General features: G+C 46.7%; 3 protein-coding genes across 3 annotated transcripts; all 3 read right to left on the reverse strand.

The window, feature by feature from the left end:
• Positions 1-853: 853 nt before the first annotated feature.
• Positions 854-4,856, reverse strand: LOC137348802 (zinc finger protein 436-like; the record flags this gene model as incomplete). Its single annotated transcript, XM_068014046.1, has 1 exon — positions 854-4,856. A coding segment is annotated over one exon (981 nt), but the record flags the coding sequence as incomplete, so codon positions are not given.
• Positions 4,857-19,827: 14,971 nt separating this feature from the next.
• Positions 19,828-21,530, reverse strand: LOC137349329 (zinc finger protein 271-like). Its single transcript, XM_068014848.1, has one exon. The coding sequence runs from the start codon at positions 21,528-21,530 to the stop codon at positions 19,992-19,994; it is 1,539 nt and encodes a 512-aa protein (XP_067870949.1). The 3' UTR covers positions 19,828-19,991.
• Positions 21,531-21,536: 6 nt separating this feature from the next.
• LOC137348803 (oocyte zinc finger protein XlCOF19-like) lies at positions 21,537-21,875 on the reverse strand (the record flags this gene model as incomplete). Its single annotated transcript, XM_068014047.1, has 1 exon — positions 21,537-21,875. A coding segment is annotated over one exon (339 nt), but the record flags the coding sequence as incomplete, so codon positions are not given.
• Between the last annotated feature and the right edge of the window lie 1,545 nt (positions 21,876-23,420).

Here is a 23,420-nt window from a genome sequence, read left to right on the forward strand (position 1 = left end):
TACTTGAGAGTTTTAAAAAAAATTCCACCTAATTTTTAAGCTATTTACAGGCAATAACAGCTGTTTCTTACCTACCAATCCCATGATGTCACTGTTAGTTTATTTTTCCGCTTTGTAAACCCAGCGCTGGCCAACACAGACAGACTGAGAGAGAGAGAGACAGACTGAGAGAGAGAGAGACAGAGAGAGAGAGACTGCCACTGCCCTGGATCCGCCTCCCCGCAGGTCCACTGCCAACACTCTGGTCTGAGGTAGGTAAGGGCCTCGAGCCCCACTCTTTATTTCCAGAGGTCCCGCTCCAGATCAGCCTCCTCCCAGGTCATCTGCGGACTGCCACTGCTCCAGTCTAAGTTAGGTAAGGGCCTCGAGTCCCGCTCTTTATTTCTGCAGGTCCTGCTCCAGATCCAGCTCCACCTCCTCCCAGGTCCGCCGGAGTTCTGGTCTAAGGTAGGTAAGTGCCACGTGCCCCACTCTTTACTTCCACAGGTCCCGTTCCGGAAACGCCTCTTCCCAGGTCCACCGCCGACTGCCGCTGCTCTGGTCCTCGTTTCTTGCTTCCGGAGCAGCTGTGGTGCAGTCTTCTCTCTTGAGGTGTTCTGTTGACTGTAGGTGGTCTCTTCATCGAATCGGTGCATGCATTGATGTCTCTCAGCACCTGTCATTTACCCCTCCATCCCCAGTGGGTTTCCTCATTTCATGTTCGGTTACATTCCACTTTAACCCCTTGATTGGTCAGCAATGACTCACCTTCTATACGATCTCTTTTCTTGATTAATTTATAATAATTAGATTGTCCATATATGACCTCACCTTCCATATATTGGTACATATATAAAGTATAACTATCCCCAAGCATAACAGCAACATCACTTAAAATCATTCTACTTTAAAGCATAGCGCCCCATGTGATTTGCAGCAGGCCATAACTTGCATAGATTCATCCAACAGACTAAACATGGCAGTTGTTGATCCCTTACTTTCTACAGAACTGGACAGGTCCAGACCCAGCAGTGACAAGACAGGACAGTCCCACTGGGAGGTGATATAAAGCCCAATTAAACTCAAATGTAGCATTTTCATTATTTAATTAATTTCACAATGAGACTCAGTGAATATTTTCCATTGGGTTACCTTTCAGCTGAAGGCAGGATAAAGGTTTTAACATCACCAATCACATCAATGTTGAATATATTGGACAGCCCTGGAAAACATTCCTCCAAATCCCTTTAACAGGATACTGATGAACTTTACATTCAGAAATGTAAATGTACAAGGAGATAATAGTATAATTTAGGTGGAGAGGGGTCTGTGATTACGAATCCATTTGAAAAGGGATCCTTCAACCAAAAATCTTTGAGAACCACTGCTGTCAATTTGATGTGCCCCTATGTACTCACTGTAATTCTCTGTAACTCTATATTACGATGTCTCTGACTCCTGACGTAGCTGGAAAGGATTTCACTATTTTCACCACAATGGTGCACCATCTTCTTTTCCGAAGATCTCTCAGCATTCAGGCTCAGATTGGGTTGGACACAGTGACAGCCAGGACGTCAAGATGGGAAACACTCAGCACCAGTCTGCAGTGTGCGATTCCATCCAAGGTAGAGCACAATCTTTTCAATATAATCAACTTTATTCCGGTGGTCGAGTCAGGTCAGGCACAGGACAAAATGAAAGGACTCGGGCCGGATGTGGTTCTATCGGGCACGGGTCGGGTTTAATTTGCAGACCCGAGCAGGCCTTTACTGTAAATCTATGCCCCCTGGTTATTGACCTCTCTGACAATGGAAATATCTACTTCCTATCAACTCTATCTCAGACCCTTATATTTTTATACACCTCAGCCTCCTCTGTTCCAAAGAAAACAACCCTAGCCTAACCAATCTTTCCTCACAGCTAAAATTCTCCAATCTTGGGCAACATCCTTTTAAATCTCCTCTGTACCCTCTCTAATACAATCACATTCTTCCTGTAATGTAGTGACCAGAACTGCACACAGTATTCCAGCTGTAGCCTAACCAGTGTTTTTTACAATTCCTGTATAATCTCCCTGCTCTTATATCCTGTGCCTCAGCTAAAGCAAGCTTTATGTATGCCTTCTTAACCACCTTACCTACCTGTCCAGCCACCTTCAGGAATTTGTGGACATGCACTCCAAGGTCCCTCTGTTCCTCTATACTTCTCCGTATCCTACCATTTATTGTGGATTCCCTTGCCTTTTTCACCCTCCCCAAATGCATTACCTCACACTTCTCCAGATTGAATTCCATTTGCCACTATCACAGAATTGTTTCAGCACAGAAGGAGGCCATTCGGTCCATCATGTCTGCACCAGATCTCCGAAAGAGCAAGTCAGCTAGTTCCATTCCCCCACCTTCTCCCCGTAACCCTTCAGATTCTTCCGTTTCATACAATAGTCTAATTTCCTTTTGAATGCTTCAATTGAACCTGCCTCCACCACATTCTCAGGCAGCACATTCCAGACTTTAACCACTTGCTGTGTGAAAAAGTTTTTTCTCATGTCGGTTCTGCTTCACTTCCCCATCACTTTAATCTGTGCCCTCTCATTCTTGATCCTTTCACGAGTGGGAACAGTTTCTCCCTGTCTACTCTGTCCAGACTCCTCATGATTTTCAATACCTCGATCAAATCACCTCTCAGCCTTCTCTTCTCCAAGGAAAACAGTCACAACTTCTCCAATCTATCTTCAGAACTGAAGTTCCTCATCCCTGGAACAATTCTTGTGAATCGTTTCTGTACTCTCTCCAATGCCCTCACATCTTTCTGAAAATATGGCACCCAGAACTGGCCGCAATTCTCCAGCTGAGGCCCAACTAGTGTTTTATACAAGTTCAACATAACCTCCTTGCTCTTGTCCTCTATGCCCCTATTAATAAATCCCAAGATACTGTATGCTTTATTAACGGCTTTTTCAATCAGTCCTGCCACTTTCAATGACTTATGCACATATACACTCAGGTCCCTCTGCTCCTGCACCCCATTTACAAGGGTACCCTTTATATTCTCTCTCCATGTTCTGCCTAACAAAATGAATAACCTCACATTTCATTGCATTGAACTGCCACCTCTCTGCCCATTCCACCAACTTGTCTCTGTCCTCTTGAAGTTCTACACTATCCTCCTCACAGTTGACAATGCTTCCAATTTTGTATCATCTGCAAACTTTGAAATTTTGCCCTGTACACCAAGGTCTGGGTCATGAATATATTTCAGGAAAAGCAAGCGTCCTGACACTGACTTCTGGGAAATCCACTACAAAGCTTCCTCCAGCTCAAAAAGCACCCATTAACCACTACACATTGTTTCCTATCCCTCAGCCAATTCCATATCCATGTTGTGACCGTCCCTTTTATTCCATGAGCTATAACTTTCCTCACAAGTCTGTTGTGTGGCACTGTATCAAATGCCTTTTGAAAGTCCATGTACACATCAACTGCATTGCCCTCATCAAAAAAAACAGCAAGTTAGTTAAACATGATTTTCCCTTCAGAAATTCATGCTGGCTTTCTTTAATTAACCCAGCTGCCTACCTGACCAGTCCATTGATATCTTCCTGCAGTCTACAGCTTTCTTCCTCAGTGTCAACCTCACGGCCACTTTTTGTCCCATCTGCAAACTTCTGAATTATGCCCCCTGCATTTAAGTCTAAATCATTGATTATATACCACAAAATGCAAGGGTCCTGGTACTGACACTGTGGAACCCTCACTGGGAACAGGCTTCCAGTCATGATTCAATTCAGATGGGAGGACCGAGTGAATCCCTCCCGACACTATGAGCTGGTGAACGGCCTCTCCCCAGTGTGAGTGCATTGGTTTATCTGTAGATCTGCTGTTCTTTTAAAACTCTTCTCAGTCAGAACATTTAAACGGCCTCTTCACAGTGTGAACTCGCTGGTGTCTCAGCAGGTGGGAGGAGTTAGCAAATCCCTTTCCACACTCAAAGCAGGTGAACGGCCATTCCCCAGTGTGAATACGCTGGTGTCTTAGCAGGATGGATAACCGAGTGAATCCCTTTCCACACTCAGAGCAGCTGAACGGCCTCTCTCCAGTGTGAACTCGCTGGTGTCTCAATAGATCGGATGATTCAGTGAATCCCTTGTCACACTCAAAGCAGATGAATGGCCTCTCCCCAGTGTGAACTCGCTGGTGTCTCAGCAGGTGGGATAACCGAGTGAATCCCTTTCCACACTCAGAGCAGTTGAACGGCCTCTCCCCAGTGTGAGTGTGTTGGTGCATCTGCAGATCTCTTTTCCCTTTAAAGCTCTTCTCACAATCAGAACACTTAAACGGCCTCTCCTCAGTGTGAACTCGCTGGTGTCTCAGCAAGTTGGATAAGTCAGTGAATCCCTTCCCACACTCAGAGCAGGTGAACGGTCTCTCCCCAGAGTGAACTAGCTGGTGTTTTAGCAGGATGGATGAGTCAGTGAATCCCTTCCCACATTCTGAGCAGGTGAATGGCCTCTCCACAGTGTGAAGCCGCTGGTGTCTCAGCAGGTTGGATGAGTCAGTGAATCCCTTCCCACATTCTGAGCAGTTGAACGGCCTCGCCCCAGTGTGAGTGCGTTGGTGTGTCTGTAGACCAGTTTTCCTTTTGAAGCTCTTCTCACAGTCAGAACATTTAAACGGCCTCTCCTCACTGTGAACTCGCTGGTGTCTCAGCAGGGTGGATGACCGACTGAATCCCTTCCCACACTCAGAGCAGGTGAATGGCCTCTCCCCAGTGTTACTGCGTTCATGAATTTCCAGCTGGGATGGGCGATTGAATCCGTTCCCACAGTCCCCACATTTCTCTGTGATGCGGGTGTCCTTGTGTCTCTCCAGGTTGGATGATCAGTTGAAGCCTTGTTTACACACAAAACAGTTCCTCCCAGCTGTAAATGGTGTGATGTGTTTTCAGGCTGTATCGCTGATTAAAGCTCTTTCCACAGTCAGTGCACTGGAACACTCTCACTCGGGTGTGTGTGTCTCGGTGTGTTTCCAGTCACACTGATGTTTGAAATATTTTCACACTCAGAATAGATAGAAATTTCTCCTTTCACATGCAAAGGCTGATGATATTCAGGTCCTTCAATTGAGTGACGCTGTCAGATTGGGACATTATTTTTCGCTTCACATTTCATCTGCAAATGCTCCCATTCTTGTACCCTTTAAAAGGAGTTTACAAAAGTCATCACTGTCAGGCAGGAAAGAAATTCACAACATTCTCCCCTCCTGCTTCCTGACCCAGGATGGTCATGCATGCACCCTGCTGCACATTCCTCTCCAATCTACCTCCCTTGACAGTCTCACATTGGAATTTGTTGGGCCTGAATGGACTCAAAAGTATTCGGGGTTAAACTCAGCAACTTCTCCTCCATCTGCACTCCAGCTCCAACTGATTTAACAGAAAAGACCCACAATCGAGGTCAGGGACCAACTTCCACATCCAACACCCACAGCGATACAAACGGGCTTTTAATTGGTCCGTCTTGTGTTTCTTGGCTCAGTTCTGTGAGCAACACCTGCATTAAAACTAAAGCAAAATACTGTGGATGCTGGAAATCTGAAATAAAAGGACAAACTGCTGGATCTGCTCAGCAGGTCGCGCAGCATCTGTGCAGAGAGAAACAGAGTAAACATTTCAGGCACATCAAGCCGCCGGTGCCTGCAGCCTGGAACTCGGAGTGGGAGAAGGAGGAAGAATGAGGAGAGACAATATAGTCCAACACTCACAGCAACCTACAATCCACCGACATTACCGGGATAGGGAGACAGAGTTTAGAAACACTCAGCAACACGACTCCAGTAAAAGATCCCAGGAGGAAAAGGGGGAGCAGTGTGTGTACCTGCCCTGATATCCCCCTCCCCAGGCCTGTCAGTCAAACCCCCCACTCCTCCCAGTCCACAGCTCAGCCTATCAGCTTCCAGCCACAGCTGCCCAGGTGTGGCCCAGTCCAAGGGGAGTCTTTGTGGAACCAGGGAGTGGGGGGACCTCCTGCCCTGTGCTGTGTCCCAAATGGTTCCTCCCTCCCTCCCCTCCCCTCCCCCAGGCCCCTTTATAACTGAGCTCAGTTTCCTTTAAAGTTTTCTCCTTTGATGTTACACTTTATTAATCTTTAATTCCTCCAAAAGAGCTGGAAATCTGGCGGCCGTTAACCCCGGGCCTGTCACCGGGAGAAGCCCCGCAGCTGCCGCCCCGCTCGGTACAGACGCGGCACTGAGGGCTTCTTATTGGGGGTGTTGAGGCCTACACCGGGTGTTTCTCAGGCCTCCCCACCCACCCGCCGGCTCCTTTCCTCTCCTGTACTCGGTGGTTTCTCACCCGCTGCGGATCTGAAACGACCGCCTCCGTCCAGTCCAATACCCGCACTGCGCATGCTCCACACCCTCTGTCGGAGGCGCGCGGAGGATTGTGGGCGGGAATCGGTTAACGGTCGCCGGCGTTGCCATGGCTGCGGGGGGCGGAGCTTGGTAACGGCGCGCGCCGGCACAGGTGGAGCATCGAGCTGGAGCTGAGCAGCAGCAGGTGAGCGGCCAGGAGCAAGGCCGCGGAGAGAGCCTGGGGCTGGAGTGGGACCCGGGCTGGCCTCTCTCCTGGGGAGGTCACCACTCTGACTGGGGCCTCCTGAAACACGGGGATTTTAATGTCACAGTCTCTGAGGGGGAGGCAATGGGTGTGAGAAAACCTGGTTGATAATGACTGAGCTTGGATGGGTTTTGGTGTCTCCAGTGGGTGAGCTTCAGATTTTCCACCAGTCCCTTTGAGGAAAGGACTGGCTGCAAGTTTTTACTCATTCATTCTTGGGATGTGGGCATCGCTGGTAAAGCTGGTATTTATTACCCTGTCCCAAGTCGCCCCTCGAGAAGGTGCTGGTGGTGGGCGGCCGCCTCCTTGAACTGGTTTCATACGATGAGTGGCTCGTTCGGCCACTTCAGGGGCAGTTAATAGTCAATCATGTTAGTGTAAGACTTCAGTCACATGTACAGGCCCAGACCGGGTAAGGTCGGCAGGTTTCCATCTCTCGGGCATTAATGAACCAATTTTACACCAATTGTGAAAAAGTGGACTATCCAGCCCTTTATCCTTTTACTGTTTGTGGGATCTTGCTGTGCACAGCTTGGGCTGCCAATGTTATCCTACATTACAGAAGTGAATACACATTTTAAAGATGTTTAATTGGCTGTAAAGTGCTTTGGAACGCCCTGAGGTCGGAAAAGCTGCCTGTATAAATACACGTTATTAGGTAATCCAGCAGCTTCATGGTCACTTCTACTGATAATCAGCTTTTTTATTTTGTCATGATCCTGTACTTTTTTTCCTGGAATATACGGTTTGCCTTTAAGGCTTGCAAGGTATTGCTTTAAGAGCCGGCAAGCCTTCGGAGTTACAGGAAGGTGCGTTTTCGTTGTCTTCGAAACAGCCATTTGGAGACTGCGATTCAAAGGGTGCATTCTCGATACCATGGAAACAGCCACTGGGAGTGAGCCTGATGTGATACATTTGTTCCAATTCAGTTTGAACTGGCAGTTAGTGAGACAGTTTGAACACAGACAGAGGACACAGCTGTGGTGTCAGCACTGAAAACAAGCTCTCAACCATTTAAACTGAAGGAAATAGGATTTTAATCTGTTTAATTATTATCTCAAAATTCTAAATCATCAAGCAGAGAGAGTGATCTCTGGTAATTTAAATTGAAGAAAGGGAAGTTAGACTGAAATTCGCTGGAGAAGGAAAGCATCACCTACTGAAGTTAGACTACGGACTGTTCAACTGTGGAAGAACCTTTTTTCCTGTATCGGACGACTGTGAGGACTTCAAGCAACCTCGGACTGTAAATTTGCAAGGACTGTAATTTTTTCTATTTTAAATGTTGTTTATATCTTCATAGTGTTTAAGAATTTAGTTCTTCTAATTAAAGAGTTGATTTGTTGATTTAAAGACACCTGGTTTGGTTAGCCTCATTGGGGGTTAATAGGTGGTACAAATTGGCTGAGTCTTTCTTTAATTTGGAAAGTTTTTAAATGATGTGTAAGCCGATCTGTGTAACGACGGGATTGAATTAACAGTGTGTTGGTCCCACCACAATCAGAATCGTATATTTTGATTGGGGGCTTTGACAGGAGCGGTCGGTTGTAACAATTTCCAGATTTTGACTTCCAATTCTCAGATTGCCATGGCAGGATTCGAACGCTCGGCCTCTGCATAATGTAACAGACCCACTAGTATCACCAAGTTCTGCTCAATTGAGTGCTGCGCACAGAGTGCGTAACTCAGGAATTTGGTAAATGTGGGGACTTCAAAGATTGATCTCTTTCTAAAGTCTAGTCAAGTTTGCATTTAGCATTTAACTTAATTTTAGCATTAAATTGTAGTTTCTTTCATTCTTGGTGGTAAACAAGCTGCTTGCTAGTGTCAGCTGCAGAGTTAGTTACTTAGGTAGCTAGTTCAGACTGGTTCCCTCGTCAGCAGGGCCTGACTCAGGTCTCTGGAATTCTAACTTGGATAAATACAGGAGGTTTTGCTAATGCACAAAGTAAGTAGCACAAATTTCTGCTCGACTGAGTGCTGAATTCAGGAATTTGCTAAGTGTGGGAATTTGGTGCAGTGAGGGAGGAGATGCTGTTCTGGTCTTTTAAAGAACAAGCAGTGATCCAAGAGAGGGAGCTGGAGACAGTGAGACCTGAGAGCTGAAGCCGAAAGGTATCAATTAGGGAGCAGGTAGATGACTGGTCAGTTATAAGTTTTATCCCCCCCTTTCTAAACAGCGGCAGTAGTTAAACTGATACTGGGGAGATGTAAGTATTGCATTAAATTTGTCGGTTAACTAATTAAATTATTTAATATAACTTATCAGTTATGTTTCTAAACTTGAAAGCTAATTAAACAAAGAACAGTACAGCACAGGAACAGGCCATTTGGCCCTCCAAGCCTTTGCCGATCTTGATGCCTGTCTAAACTAAAACCTTCTGCACTTCCGGGGACCGTATCCCTCTATTCCCATCCTATTCATGTATTTGTCAAGATGCCTCTTAAACGTCGCTATCGTACCTGCTTCCACCACCTCCCCTGGCAGGAAGTTCCAGGCACTCACCACCCTCTGTGTAAAGAACTTGCCTCGCACATCCCCTCTAAACTTTGCCCCTCGCACCTTAAACCTGTGACCCCTAGTAACTGACTCTTCCACCCTGGGAAAAAGCTTCTGACTATCTACTCTGTCCATGTCACTCATAACTTTGTAAACCTCTATCATGTCGTCCCTCCACCTCCGTTGTTCCAGTGAAAACAATCCAAGTTTATCCAACCTGTGCTCATAGCTAATACCCTCCAGACCAGGCAACATCCTGGTAAACCTCTTAGTTAAATAAAACAGCCGGTATGGCAGGGCAGGTGATGTGTTGCAGTTGTAGCATGTGGGAGCTCGAGGAACTTCAGCTCAGAGTTGATGAGCTAGAGTCTGAGATTCAGACTACTGAGACACATCAGGGAAGGGGAAAGTCACCTGGACACTTTGTTTCAGGAGGCAGTCACACCCCTGAGGCTCGGTACTTCAGATTTGGCTGTGAATGGGCAACAAGGTGGTGGGATGGATTATAATGTGGGGAAGTGTGAGGTTATTCACTGTGATCATTAGAAAAGTAGAATATTTTTTAAAAGGCATGAAACTTGTAACTATTGATGTTCAGAGAGACTAGGGTGTACTTGTAGAAGAACACAAAAAGTTAGCATGCAGTTCCCTTCATCACCACCTTCTCAGTTATGAATGGGCAATAAATGCTAGCATAGCGATGAATAAATAAAAAAAGGTGCAATCAGCAATTAGGAAAGCAAATGTTATGTTGCCATTTATTGCAAAGGGATGGAGTACAAGAATAATGAAGTCTTGCTACAATTGTGTGGGGCTTTGGTGATACCATACCTGGAATACTGTGTGCAGTTTTGGTCTCCATATCTAAGGAAGGATATACTTGCTTTGGAGGCAGTACAGGGAAAGTTCGCTAGATTGGTCCCTGGGATGAGAGGGTTGTCCTATGATGAGAGGCTGAGTAAATTGGGTCTATACTCTGTGGAGTTTAGCAAAATGAGGGGTGATCTCATTGACACATTCAAGATTCTGAAAGGGTTTGACAGTGTAGATACTGAGACGTTGTTTCCCCTGGCAGGGGAACCTAGAACACGGGGGTAATAAAAACAGAAAGTTCTGGAAATACTCAGCAGGCCTGGCAGCATCTATGGAGAGAGAAACAGTGTTAGCGTTTCAGGTCTGTGACCTTTCATCAGAACATTGCTCCCTATAAAGATGGTGGCCGTTAACCCCTGGTCTGTCACTGGGAGAAGCCCAAGAGCTGCCGCCCCACTCGGTGCAAATGCAGGACTGGTAGGTTCTTATTTGGGGTTAAGAAAAGAAATAGGAGCAGCAGTAGACTATATGGCCTGTCGTGTCTGCTCAGTCATTCAATATGATCATGGCTGATCTTGGGTTTCAATTCCACTTCCCTGCTCACTCCCCGTATCCCTCCATTCTCTGAGAGACCAAAAATCTCTGTCTCAGCCTTAAATATATTCACTGATGGATCATCCACAACCCTCTGGGGTAGAGAATTCCAAATATTCACAACCCTTTGAGTGAAAAAAATGTCTCCTCATCTCAGTCCTAAATGATCAGTCATTATCCTGAAACAGTGCCTCCATGTTCTAGAATAAAAACAAAATACTGTGGATGCTGGGAATCTGAAATAAAAAACAAAGTGCTGGAAATACTGTATATGTCCGTGCTGGTTGGAAAAGAGCTGTACATCCTAATCCCACTTTCCAACTCTTTGTCTGTAGCCCTGTAGGTTACAGCACTTCGAGTGCAGATCCAGATATTTTTGAAATGTGATTAGGGTTTCCACCTCTACCACCCTTTCAAGCAGTGAGTTCCAGACCCCCTTCACCCTCCGGGTGGAAAATAAATTCTTCCATTTCCCGTTTAATCCTTCTGCTAATTACTTTAAATTGATGCCCCCTGACCTCTCTGGCAGGGGAAAAGTATGTCCTTCCTATCCACTCCAACCAGGCCCTTCATAATTCTATACACCTCAATTAAATTCCCCCCCTCAGCTTTCCCTGTTTGAAAGAAAACAACTCGGTCTGTCAAATCTTTCCTCACAGCTGAAATTCTCTATTTCCGGTGCATCTTCCTAACTCTCCTCTCCAGCACGATCACATCCTTCCTATAACGTGACCAGTACTTACTCCATCTGTGGTCTAACTAGTGCTTTATACAGTTCTAACATGACCTCCCTGCACTTGTATTCTGTGCCTTTTTTTAAATTTCCAAAATATACTTTATTCATAAAAATCTGTAAAAATTACATTGCCAAACAGTTTCCAAACAGCACCAAAAAATACAAACATTGCAAGGGAGATCAGTTTCCTTCAATACTGTCATGAGTTTCTTCCCAACCCTTCCGTTTCACAATTGTCATGTCAATTACAGTTTTACATTTACAGCAATTGAGAATATTAACAATACAGTTCGAGGGGTTTCCCATGGATCCAGCCCCTCAGTCCAACTTGGTGGGGGAACCTTACACTGTGCTCTTTCCCCATTGAGCCTTTGCTGCGGCTGCCCCAAGCTTTAGTGCGTCCCTCAGCACGTAGTCCTGGACCTTGGAATGTGCCAGTCTGCAACATTCGGTGGTGGACAACTCTGCGCTGGAAGGCCAGCAAGTTTCGGGCAGACCAAAGGGCGTCTTTCACCGAATTGATAGTCCTCCAGCAGCAGTTGTTGTTTGTCTCGGTGTGCGTCCCTGGGAACAGCCTGTAGAGCACAGACTCCTGTGTTACAGAGCTGCTTGGGATGAACCTTGACAAAAACCACTGCATTTCTTTCCACACCTGCTTTGCAAAGGCACATTCCAGGAGGAGGTGGGCGACCGTCTCTTCCCCACCACAGCCAACGCGGGGGCACTGTGCGGCGGGGGCGAGACTTCGGGTGTGCATGAAGGATCTGACGGGGAGGGCCCTTCTCACCACCAGCCAAGCTACGTCTTGGTGCTTGTTTGAAAGTTCTGGTGATGTATTCTGTGCCTTGCTGATGGAGGTAAGCATCCCATATGCCTTCTTAACCACCCTATCTACCTGTCCTGCTACCTTCAGGGATCTGTGGGAATGCACTCCAAGGTCCCTCTATTCCTCTACACTTTTCAGGATGCCATTTATTGTGTATTCACTTGCCTTGTTTGCCCTCCCCAAATGCATTACTTCACACTTTTCCAGATTGAATTCCATTTGCCATTTTCTGCCCACCTGACTAGTCCACTGATATCTTGCTGCAGACTCCAACTTCCTTCCTCACTGTCAACCACACGGCCAATTTTTATATCATCTGTAAACGTCTTAATCATGTCCACTATGTTTAAGTCTAAATCATTGATACCTCCCACAAAAAGCAAGGGACCTCCTACTGAGCCCTGTAAAATCCCACTGGAAACAGCCTTCCCGTCACAAGACACCAGTCGACCATTAGCCTTTGCTTCCTGGCACTGAGACGATTTTGGATCCAACTGGCCACTTGTGTTGGATCCCATGGGCTCTTACTTTTCTGACCAGTCTGTCATGTGGGAACTGGTAGATATGGAGAGAATATTTCCAGTTGTGGTACAATTCAAAACCAGGGACCATAAATACAAGATAGTTACTCATAAATCCAACATAGGAATAAGGAGCAATGTATTTACTGTTTTATTTATTCATTTGTGGGATGTGGGCGTCGCTGGCATTTATTGCCCATCCCGAATTGCCCTTGAACTCAGTGGCTTGTCAGGCCATTTCAGAGGGCATTTTAAGAGTCAGCCGCATTGCTGTGGGTCTGGAGTCACATGTAGGCGTAGACGGTGGCGTAGTGGTATTATCACTGGGCTAGTAACCCAGAGACCGAGGGTATTGATCTGGAGACATGGGTTCGAATCCCACCACAGCAAAAGGTGGAATTTGAATTTAATTAATAAATTTGAATTAATAAATCTGGATTTAATTAAAAGCCAGTCTAATGATGGCCAGGAAACCATTGTCCATTGTTGTAAAAACCCATCTGGTTCACTAATTCCCTTTAGGGAAGGAAATCTGTTGGTCTGGTCTACATGTGACTCCAGACCCACAGCAATGTGGTTAACTCTTACATGCCCTCTGAAATGGCCTAGCAGGCCACTCAGTTGTACCTAACCGCTACGAAGTCAATAAAAAGGAATGAAACCGGACGGACCACCCGGCATCGACTTAGGCACCGGAAACGACAACGGCAAACCCAGCCCTGTCGACCCTGCAAAGTCCTCCTTACTAACATCTGGGGGCTTGTGCCAAAGTTGGGAGAGCTGTCTCACAGACTAGTCAAGCAACAGCCTGACATAGTCATACTCATGGAATCATACCTTACAGACAATGTCCCAGACACTACAATCGCCATCCCTGGGTATGTCCTGTCCCACCGGCAGGACAGACCCAGCAGAGGTAGCAGGACAGCGGTCTACAGTAGGGAGAGAGTTGCCTTGGGAGTCCTCAACATTGACTCCGGACCCCATGAAGTCTCATGGCATCAGGTCAAACATGGGCAAGGTAACCTCCTACTGATTATCACCTACTGCCCTCCCTCAGCTGATAAGTCAGTACTCCTCCATGTTGAACACGACTTGGAGGAAGCACTGAGGGTGGCAAGGGCACAAAATGTACTCTGGGTGGGGGGTTTCAATGCTCATCACCAAGAGTGGCTCGGTAGCACCACTACTGACCGAGCTGGCCGAGTACTAAAGGACATAGCTTCTGGACTGGGTCTGTGGCAGGTGGTGGGGAAACCAACACGAGGGAAAAACATACTTGACCTTGTCCTCACCAATCTGCCTGCTGCAGATGCTTCTGTCCATGACTGTATTGGTAGGAGTGACCACAGCACAGTCCTTGTGGAGATGAAGTCTCACCTTCACATTGAGGATACCATCCATCGTGTTGTGTGGCACTATCACCATGCTAAATGGGATAGATTTCGAACAGATCTAGCAATGCAAAACTGGGCATCCATGAGGTGCTGTGGGCCATCAGCAGCAGCAGAATTGTACTCAACCACAATCTGGAACCTCATGGCCCAGCATTTCCCCCACTCTACCAATACCATCAAGCCAGGAGACCAACCCTGGTTCAATGGAGAGTGCAGGAGGGCATGCCAGGAGCAGCACCAGGCATACGTCAAAATGAGGTGTCAACCTGGTGAAGCTACAACCCAGGACTACTTGCACGCCAAACTGCATAAACAGCATGCAATAGACAGAGCTAAGCGATCCCATAACCAACGGATCAGATCTAAGCTCTGCAGTCGTGAATGGTGGTGGACAATTAAACAACTAACTGGAGGAGGTGGCTCCTCAAATATCCCCATCCTCAGTGATGGCGGAGCCCAGCACATCAGTGCGAAAGATAAAGCTGAAGCATTTGCAACAGTCTTCAGCCAGCAGTGCCAAGTTGATGTTCCATCTCGGCCCCCTCCTGAAGTCCCCAGCATTACAGATGCCAGACTTCCACCAATTCGATTCACTCTGCGTGATATCAAGAAACGACTGAAGGCACTGGATACTGCAAAGGCTATGGGTCCTGACAATATTCCGGCAATAGTACTGAAGACCTGTGCTCCAGAACCTGCTGCAACTCTAACCAAGCTGTTCCAGTATAGCTACAACACTGGCATCTACCCGGCAATGTGGAAAATTGCCCAGGTATATCCTGTACACAAAAAGCGGACAAGTCCAACCCGGCTAATTACTACCCCATCAGTCTACTCTCAATCGTCAGTAAAGTGATGGAAGGTGTCATCAACAGTACAATCAAGCAGCAATAACCTGCTCAGTGATGCTCAGTTTGGGTTCCGCCAGGGCCACTCAGCACCTGACTTCATTATAGCCTTGGTTCAAACATGGAACTCAAGAGGTGAGGTGAGAGTGACTGCCCTTGACATCAAGGAACCTTAGCAATACTGGAGTCAATGGGAATCAGGGGGAAAACTCTCTGCTGGTTGGAGTCATACCTAGTGCAAAGGAAGATGGCTGTGGTTGTTGGGAGGTCATTCATCTGAGCTCCAGGATATCACTGCAGGAGTTCTTCAGGGTAGTGTCCTGGGCCCAACCATCTTCAGCTGACCTTCCTTCAATCATCAGGTCAGAAGTGGGATGTTCACTGATTTTTGCACAATGTTCAGCACCGTTCGCGACGACTCAAGTACTGAAACAGTCTTTAGAAATGCAGCAAGACCTGGACAATATCCAGGCTTGGGCTGATAAGTGGCAAGTAACATTTGCGCTACACAAGTGCCAGGCAATGACCATCTCCAAATAGAGAGAATCTAACCATCTCCCCTTGACATGCAATGGCATTACCATCGCTGAATCCCCCACTGTCAACATCCTAGGGGCTACCATTGACCAGAAACTGAACTGCAGTAGCCATATAAATACCGTGGCAACAAGAGCAGATCAGAGGTTAGGAATCCTGAGGCGAGTAACTCATTTCCTGACTCCCCAAAGCCTGTCCACCATCTACAAGGCACAAGTCAAGAATGTGATGGAATACCCTCCACTTGCCTGGATGGGTGCAGCTCCAACAACACTCAAGAAGCTCGACACCATTCAGAACAAAGCAGCCCGCTTGATTGGCACACCATCCACAAACATTCACTCCCTCCACCACCCACGCACAGTGGCAGCAGTGTGTACCATCTACAAGATGCACTGCAGCAACGCACCAAGGCTCCTCAGACAGAACCTTCCAAACCCGCGACCTCTACCACCTCGAAGGACAAGAGCAGCAGATGCATGGGAACACCACCACCTGCAAGTTCCCCTCCAAGTCACACACCATCCTGACTTGGAATTCCATCGCTGTTCCTTCACTGTCACTGGGTCAAAATCCTGGAACTCCCTTCCTAACAGCACTGTGGCTGTACCTACCCCACATGGACTGCAGCGGTTCAAGAAGACAGCTCACCACTACCTTCTCAAGGGCAATTAGGGATGGGCAATAAATGCTGGCATAGCCAGACGCCCACATCCCATGAATGAATAAAAAAAAAGGACAGCAGATTTCCTTCCTTAAAGGACAATCGTGAACCTCGCTACAGCAGCAAGTGCTTGTGGCAAAAAGCTGAGATGTTTCAAAAGGAAACTAGCCGAGTACGTGCGAGAAAAGGGTATAGACAGATCTGCTTAAAGGCTGAGCTGAGGTAGATGGAATGGGAGTAGAAACACCAGCGCAGACTGGTTGGGCTAAACGGCCTGTTTCCATGTTGTATATTTTTAGTTTAGTTCAGTTTACAGATACAGCACTGAAACAGGTCCTTCGGCCCAGCGAGTCTGTGCCGACCATCAACCACACATTTATACTACTCCTACACTAATTCCATATTCCTACCACATCCCCACCTGTCCCTATATTCCCCTACCACCTACCTATACAAGGGGTAATTGCTAATGGCCAATTTACCTATCAACCTGCAAGTCTTTGGCATGTGGGAGGAAACCGGAGCACCCGGAGGAAACCCACGCAGATACAGGGAGAACTTGCAAACTCCACACAGGCAGTACCCAGAAGTGAACCTGGGTCGCTGGAGCTGTGAGGCTGCGGTGCTAACCACTGCGCCGTCCTTTTACAGGGTATTGGGGTAGGATTTGCAGATGGGAAGCTCAAGCCAAATACTGTGTCAAGATCTGATCGTCATTCAATTCATCAGGACCTGAATATCATCGGACTTTGAATGCGGAAGGAGAAATGTTTGTCTCTTCTGACTGTGGGAAAAGATTTCAAACATCAGTGTGACTGGAAAAGCACCGAGACACACATACCCGATTGAGAGTGTTCCAGTGACTGACTGTGGAAAGAGCTTTAACCAGTTACACAGCTTGAAAAAACATAGCATCATTCACAGCGGGGAGAAACGTGTTGTGTGTGTGGACGAGGCTTCAACTGATCATCCAACCTGGAGAGACACAAGGACACCCACAGCATGGAGAAAACACGGTGGGGGGGGGGGGGCATTGTGGGAAGGGATTCAATTACCCATCAAAGCTGGAAATTCATCGAAGCAGTCACACTGGGGAGAGGCTGTTCACTTGCTCTGACTATGGGAAAGAATTCAGTGTTATCCAGTCTCCATATGCACATGCGAGTTCACACTGAGGCCATTCACCTACTCCATGTGTGGGAAAGAATTCACTCGTTCATCCCACCTGCTGAAACACCAGTGAGTTCACAAGTGACTGGAGTGGTTGGATTCTGCTTTTATTGCTGCTATTAATTATATCCAGGACTGAACTGTGTTCATTCTGACAGTTGGAGTTTTCTTTTCTATTGCTATTAAACTCCAGCCCAGTTACAGGGATTATTAATATTCTGCAGAAATGTGAAATAAATCAGTTTTGTTTTAAACACAATGATACAATGGGCTGAATGGCCTCCTGTACAATAAATTTTCCATGTTTCTATTCGAATAGTTGGGGTTTGTTTCTGTTGATGTTAATAACCCCTGTAACTGGGCTGAAGGTTAATATTCTGGATAGATTTGAAATATATCAGCTTTGTTTTAAACACATAGGTGTAGATTTTTGTCTCGATGTCAAGAGTCAACCACATTGCTGTGGGTCTGGAGTCACATGTCAGCCAGAACCAGGTAAGGACAGCAGATTTCCTTCCCTAAAGGACATGAGTGTGCTAAATGGGTTTTTACAACAATCGACAATGATTTCATGGCCATCATTAGACTAGTTTTTAATTCCAGATTGATTTATTGAATTGAAATTCCACCTTCTTCTGTGGTGGAATTCAAACCCATGTCTCCAGAGCAATATTTGGTTTTTGGGTTACTAGTCCCGTGACAATACCACTACTTCCCCCCCAGATACCAGCTTTTTTAAATCCCAGATTTATTTAATTGATTGAGTTTAAATCCCTAAACTGCAGTGGTGGGAGTTGAATTCATATCTTTGCATCATTACTTCAGGCCTCTGGATTACTAGTTCAGTAACATAACCACTATGCGACAGCACCCCCACTCTGCTCCATCTCCCATGAGGAGAGATTGAGTAGACTAGGCGTATATTCCCTGGAGTTTAGAAAAATTAAACATGATCTGACTGAAACCTAAATTTTTCAGGGACTTGATAGGGTAGATGCTGAGAAAATGTTTCCCCTGTCTGGGGAATCTAGAACACCGGGTCACAGGTTCAGGATAAGGGATTGGCCATTTAGGACTGAGATGAGGAGAAATTTCTTCACTGAAAGGGTTGTGAATCTTTGGAATTGTCTTCCCCAGGGAGCAGTGGATGCTCAGTCATTGAGTATATTTAAGACAGAGATTGATAGATTTTTGGATACTGAGGGAATTAAGGGATATGGGGATAGTGCGGGAAGGTGGAGTTGAGGTAGAAGATCAGTCATGATCTTGGTGAATGGCAGAGCAGGCTCGAAGGGCCAAATGGCCTCCTCCAGCTCCTATTTCTTATGTTCATTAAACCTCAGTCTGGTTCCTCTCAAGCTGCTGAGTGAGTGAATTAAATCTTTCTTGACAAATCACCAAGATACCAGACTACAAGTCATGGCCAAAACATCATTTATTGGTTACAGATCACAACTTAGTTAAATCTGGGCACACAGACACTTTATAGACATGTATAAACACATTTAAATGTAATCAGAGTTATCCAACAGTTGAGCAGTAATAGGGAGAGTATTTCACAAAACCACGCAAGAAATACAGGGGGTGAGAGTGGCCAAAGACCAAAAGGTCTGAAAATTAGTGGCCGAAGACTAAAAGTCTGATTTTTTTTTGACAAGGAATCATGTAATTACAGCACTGTTATTCAAGCAAACTGGTTGAGTAATGGTAATTTTGTACAATTTTGCATATGTAATGAATAAAATTACACTGTACTCAGAATACAATTTCATGAGAAGGCAGCTGACCACCACCTTCTCAAGGGCAATTAGGGATGGGCAATAAATGCTGGTTTGGCCAGCGACGCCCACATCCCGTGAACGAGTAAAAAAAAAGTGACAACTGCATTTAACAAGGTGAGCTGAAAATCATAACTATTGTGTTGGCTTGGAGAAAGGCATCACTCTGTAGATACAGATTCATACATGTACAGAGTGTTATGCCAGCAGCCTGAGAAAGCCAGTGACCATTTATAGTGACTGCAGAGAGCTCACAGGATAGTTGCACTGTAGCCAATGCACAGCACTTGTGGTGCAGCACAGTCTTTTCCAGATAATCTTAAGCAATGCCAAACCACACATGAAGAAAGATGGTCAGAGTTACACTCCTTGTCTTCCATCACTATGGTGTAAAAGACAGCTTCACACTGACTCCAGGTTTACAGTGTGACTGGGTCAGTAGACAGTGAAAGTGGAGATGAACAATGAATGGAATTCAGCCATACACCTGAGCAAACCGATAAGTGGAAATTCCAGATCACTTCAGTTGCTGCAATGCACAGGACATATGAAGTTTATACAGTTCATGCTCACTGCAGGATATTCACATTCAGTAACCAGTTTGTGCAGAGTTTTCAGAAATTATTTCAGACACACAGTGCTGTGTAAATGGAAGCAAGTTTCAAATTCCTATTGACAGACCAATGTTTTTACTGCAGACCAGCGACTTGCCAGCTACTGATCCTGCATCATTAATTTTAAGCCATGTCAAATGAGCTGTGTCAGTTCTGAGGTGGTCTCTGCTAAGATATCCCATGAAGGCATAAACAAACATTGGGAATTGGTCTGTGTATACACACACCTTTTTGGCCATTTACAGAAGACTGACACACTGATGTTGTGAAGGAGTGTGCAGTTACGTTCACTTGCTTTCTTGGTTGAAGTACATTTCCACCAAGTTGGAATATGATAAAAATAAAGATGACCTAACAACGGGTAAATCCGCCATTCAGCGGAAATTTCACATCCCTGAGTTACTAGTGAACTCGCTGATGTCTCAGCAGGTCGGATGACTGAGTGAATCCCTTGCCACACTCTGTGCAGGTGAATGGCTTCTCCCCGTTGTGAACTCGCAGGTGTGCAAGAAGGTTGGATGAAGTAGTAAATCCCTTGCCACACTCTGAGCAGGTGAATGGCTTCTCCCCAGTGTGAACTCGCTGGTGGGCAAGAAGGCTGGATGACTGAGTGAATCCCTTGCCACACTCTGAGCAGGTGAACGGCCTCTCCCCAGTGTGAACTCGCTGGTGTGCAAGACGGCTGGACGAAGTAGTGAATCCCTTCCCACACACTGAGCAGGTGAATGGCCTCTCCCCAGTGTGAACTCGCTGGTGTTTCAGCATATCTGACGAAGTAGTGAATCCCTTCCCACACTCTGTGCAAGTGAATGGCCTCTCCCCAGTGTGAACTCGCTGGTGTGTCAGCAGGTGGGATGAGTGAGTGAATCCCTTCCCACACTCGGAGCAGGTGAATGGCCTCTCCCCAGTGTGAACTCGCTGATGGCTCAGCAGGTGGGATAGCTGAGTGAATCCTTTCCCACACTCGGAGCAGGTGAATGGCCTCTCCCCTGTGTGAATACGCTGGTGTGCAAGAAGGCTGGATGACTGAGTGAATCCTTTCCCACACTCTGAGCAGGTGAATGGCTTCTCCCCAGTGTGAACCCGCTGGTGTGAAAGACAGCTGGATGACTGAGTGAATTCCTTCCCAGACTCTGAGCAGGTGAACGGCCTCTTTCCAGTGTGAACTCGCTGGTGTTTCAGCAGGTTGGATGACTGAGTGAATCCCTTCCCACACTTGGAGCAGGTGAATGGCCTCTCCCCAGTGTGAACCCGCTGGTGTTTCAGCATGTCAGATGACGTTGTGAATCCCTTCCCACATTCTGCGCAGGTGAATGGCCTCTCCCCTGTGTGAACTGGCTGGTGTTTCAGCAGGTCAGAAGAAGTAGTGAATCCCTTGCCACATACTGAGCAGGTGAATGGCCTCTCTCCAGTGTGAATTCGCTGGTGTGCAAGAAGGCTGGGTGAAGTAGTGAATCCCTTTCCACACTGTGAGCAGGTGAACGGCCTCTCCCCAGTGTGAACACGCTGGTGTGCAAGAAGCCTGGAAGAAGTGGTAAATCCCTTCCCACACTCTGAACAGGTGAACGGCTTCTCACCCGTGTGAACTCGCTGGTGTCTCAGCAGATGGGATAACTGAGTGAATCCTTTCCCACACTCGGAGCAGGTGAATGGCCTCTCCCCAGTGTGAATTCGCTGGTGTGCAAGAAGGCTGGATGATTGAGTGAATCCCTTCCCACATTCTGAGCAGGTGAATGGCCTCTCCCCAGTGTGAACTCGCTGGTGTTTCAGCAGGCAGGATGAGTGAGTGAATCCTTTCCCACACTCTGAGCAGGTGAAAGGCCTCTCCCCAGTGTGAATTCGCTGATGTGCAAGAAGGCTGGATGAAGTAGTGTATCCCTTCCCACATTCTGAGCAGGTGAACGGCCTCTCCCCACTGCAAACTCGCTGGTGTTTCAGCATGTCTAATCAAGTAGCGAATCCCTTCCCACACTTGGAGCAGGTGAACGGCCTCTCCCTCGTGTGAACCCGCTGGTGGCTCAGCAGGTGGCCTGATTGCCTGAACCCAATCCCACCGTGAGAACACCTGAACAGTCTCACGTCAGTGTGAACACGTCGATGGGACATCAGTTCAGTGGAACATTTATAGCAATTCCCACAGTCTGGACATTGAAAAGGTCTCTCCCCAGTGTGAACTCGCTGCTGTATCACAAGGTCAGATGACGGTGTGAATTCCCTTCCCTCACTCGGAGCAGGTGAACAGCCTCTCCCCAGTGTGACAGGGCGGATGAGTTTCCAGCTGGCTAATTCAATCCCTCTCCACAGTTCCCATATTTACATGGTTTCTTCCCAGTGTGACTGCACTTGTGTTTCGACAGGCCAGATGATCGGCTGAAACTTTGTCCACACACAGAACACTTGTACAGTTTCTCCCCACTGTGATCACTGCTTTTTCCTTCCACGTTCAAAATCCGGTGTTATTCAGGTTACGATAAATTGGGCGACTCCTTCAGATCACGATCAAATGTTTGCTTTGCATTTCACGGCTGCAATTTCTCCTCGTCTGAAACCCTGTGAAATTGATTTAAAACAGAAATGAAGTGTGAGAACCCACAAAAACACGAAGGCAGATTGTGAAATGGAGCTGAATGAATCTGGTAATTTATGAGGTCGGCACGAGAAGAAAGTGACCATGAAAGCTGCTGGATTGAAGTACAACCCCAACTGGTTCACTAATGTCCTTCAGGGAAGGGAAGCTGCCACCCAGTCTGGACCTACACAAGACTCTGCCCTCTATGGAGAGAGAGAGGGCGAAGTGGGAGAAGCAGGGAGAGGAGAGGGATTTTATGTATCTATAACTCGACCAGAATGTTGACAGAACCTCCCAAACCCTAAACTTCCATATTCTATAAGGACCAGGGTAGCAGATGTATGTGAACACCATCACCTCCAAGTTCCCCTCCAAGTCACACATCATCCTGACTTGTCTGACATCCAGTACTGGATGAACAGAAATTTCCTCCAATTAAATACTTGAAAGTCTGAAGTCATTGTCTTCAGTTCCTGCGACTAACTGCACTCCCTAGTCACCAACACAATCCCTCTCCTTCACAACTGTCTGAGGCTAAACCAGACCATTCATAACCTTGGTGTCAGACTTGACCCCGAGATGAGCTTCCGACTGCAGATCAGCACCATCAGTCAGACCGGCTATTTCTACCTCAGTAACATGACCCGATTTCACCACTGCCTCAGCTCATCTGCCTCTGAAATTTACATCCATGTATCTGTTTCCTCTCAACTTGACTATTCTAACACACTCCTGGCCGGCCTCTCACATTCTACCCTTCATAAATGTGAGGTCATCCAAAACTCTGCTGCCTGTGTCCTTACTCAAACCAAGTCCTGTTCACCCATCACCACTGTGCTCACTGGCCTACACAAGCTTCCAGTTAAGCATCATCTCAATTTTAAAAACCTTATCCTGGCTTTCAAATCTCGCCATACCCGCACCCCTTACTATTTGTATAATCTCTTCCTGCCCTGCAACCCTCAGAGATCAGGGCTTATCTAATTCTGGCATCTTGAGCATCCCCGATTTTCATTGCTCCACCACTGGTGTCCGTGCCTTCAACTGCCAAGGCCATAAGCTTTGGAAATCCCTCCCTAATCCTCTCTGCCTCTCTAACTCACCTTCTGTGAGTTCTTAAAACTCACCTCTTTGATCAAGTTTATGATTATCTGCCCTAATATCTCCTTATGTGGCTCAGTGTCAAATGCTGCTTTATAACACTCCTGTGAAATGCCTTGGAACATTTTATTCCATTAAAGGTGCTACAGAAATACAAGTTG

Source organism: Heterodontus francisci, chromosome 34 (genome assembly GCF_036365525.1).
Source record: "Heterodontus francisci isolate sHetFra1 chromosome 34, sHetFra1.hap1, whole genome shotgun sequence".
Taxonomy (NCBI): domain Eukaryota; kingdom Metazoa; phylum Chordata; class Chondrichthyes; order Heterodontiformes; family Heterodontidae; genus Heterodontus; species Heterodontus francisci.

What these genes read in the sequence shown, in the direction of transcription:
- LOC137349329 (XM_068014848.1), bottom strand. Translation starts at nt 21,530, where the DNA reads ATGCTGAAACACCAGCGAGTTTGCAGTGGGGAGAGGCCGTTCACCTGC.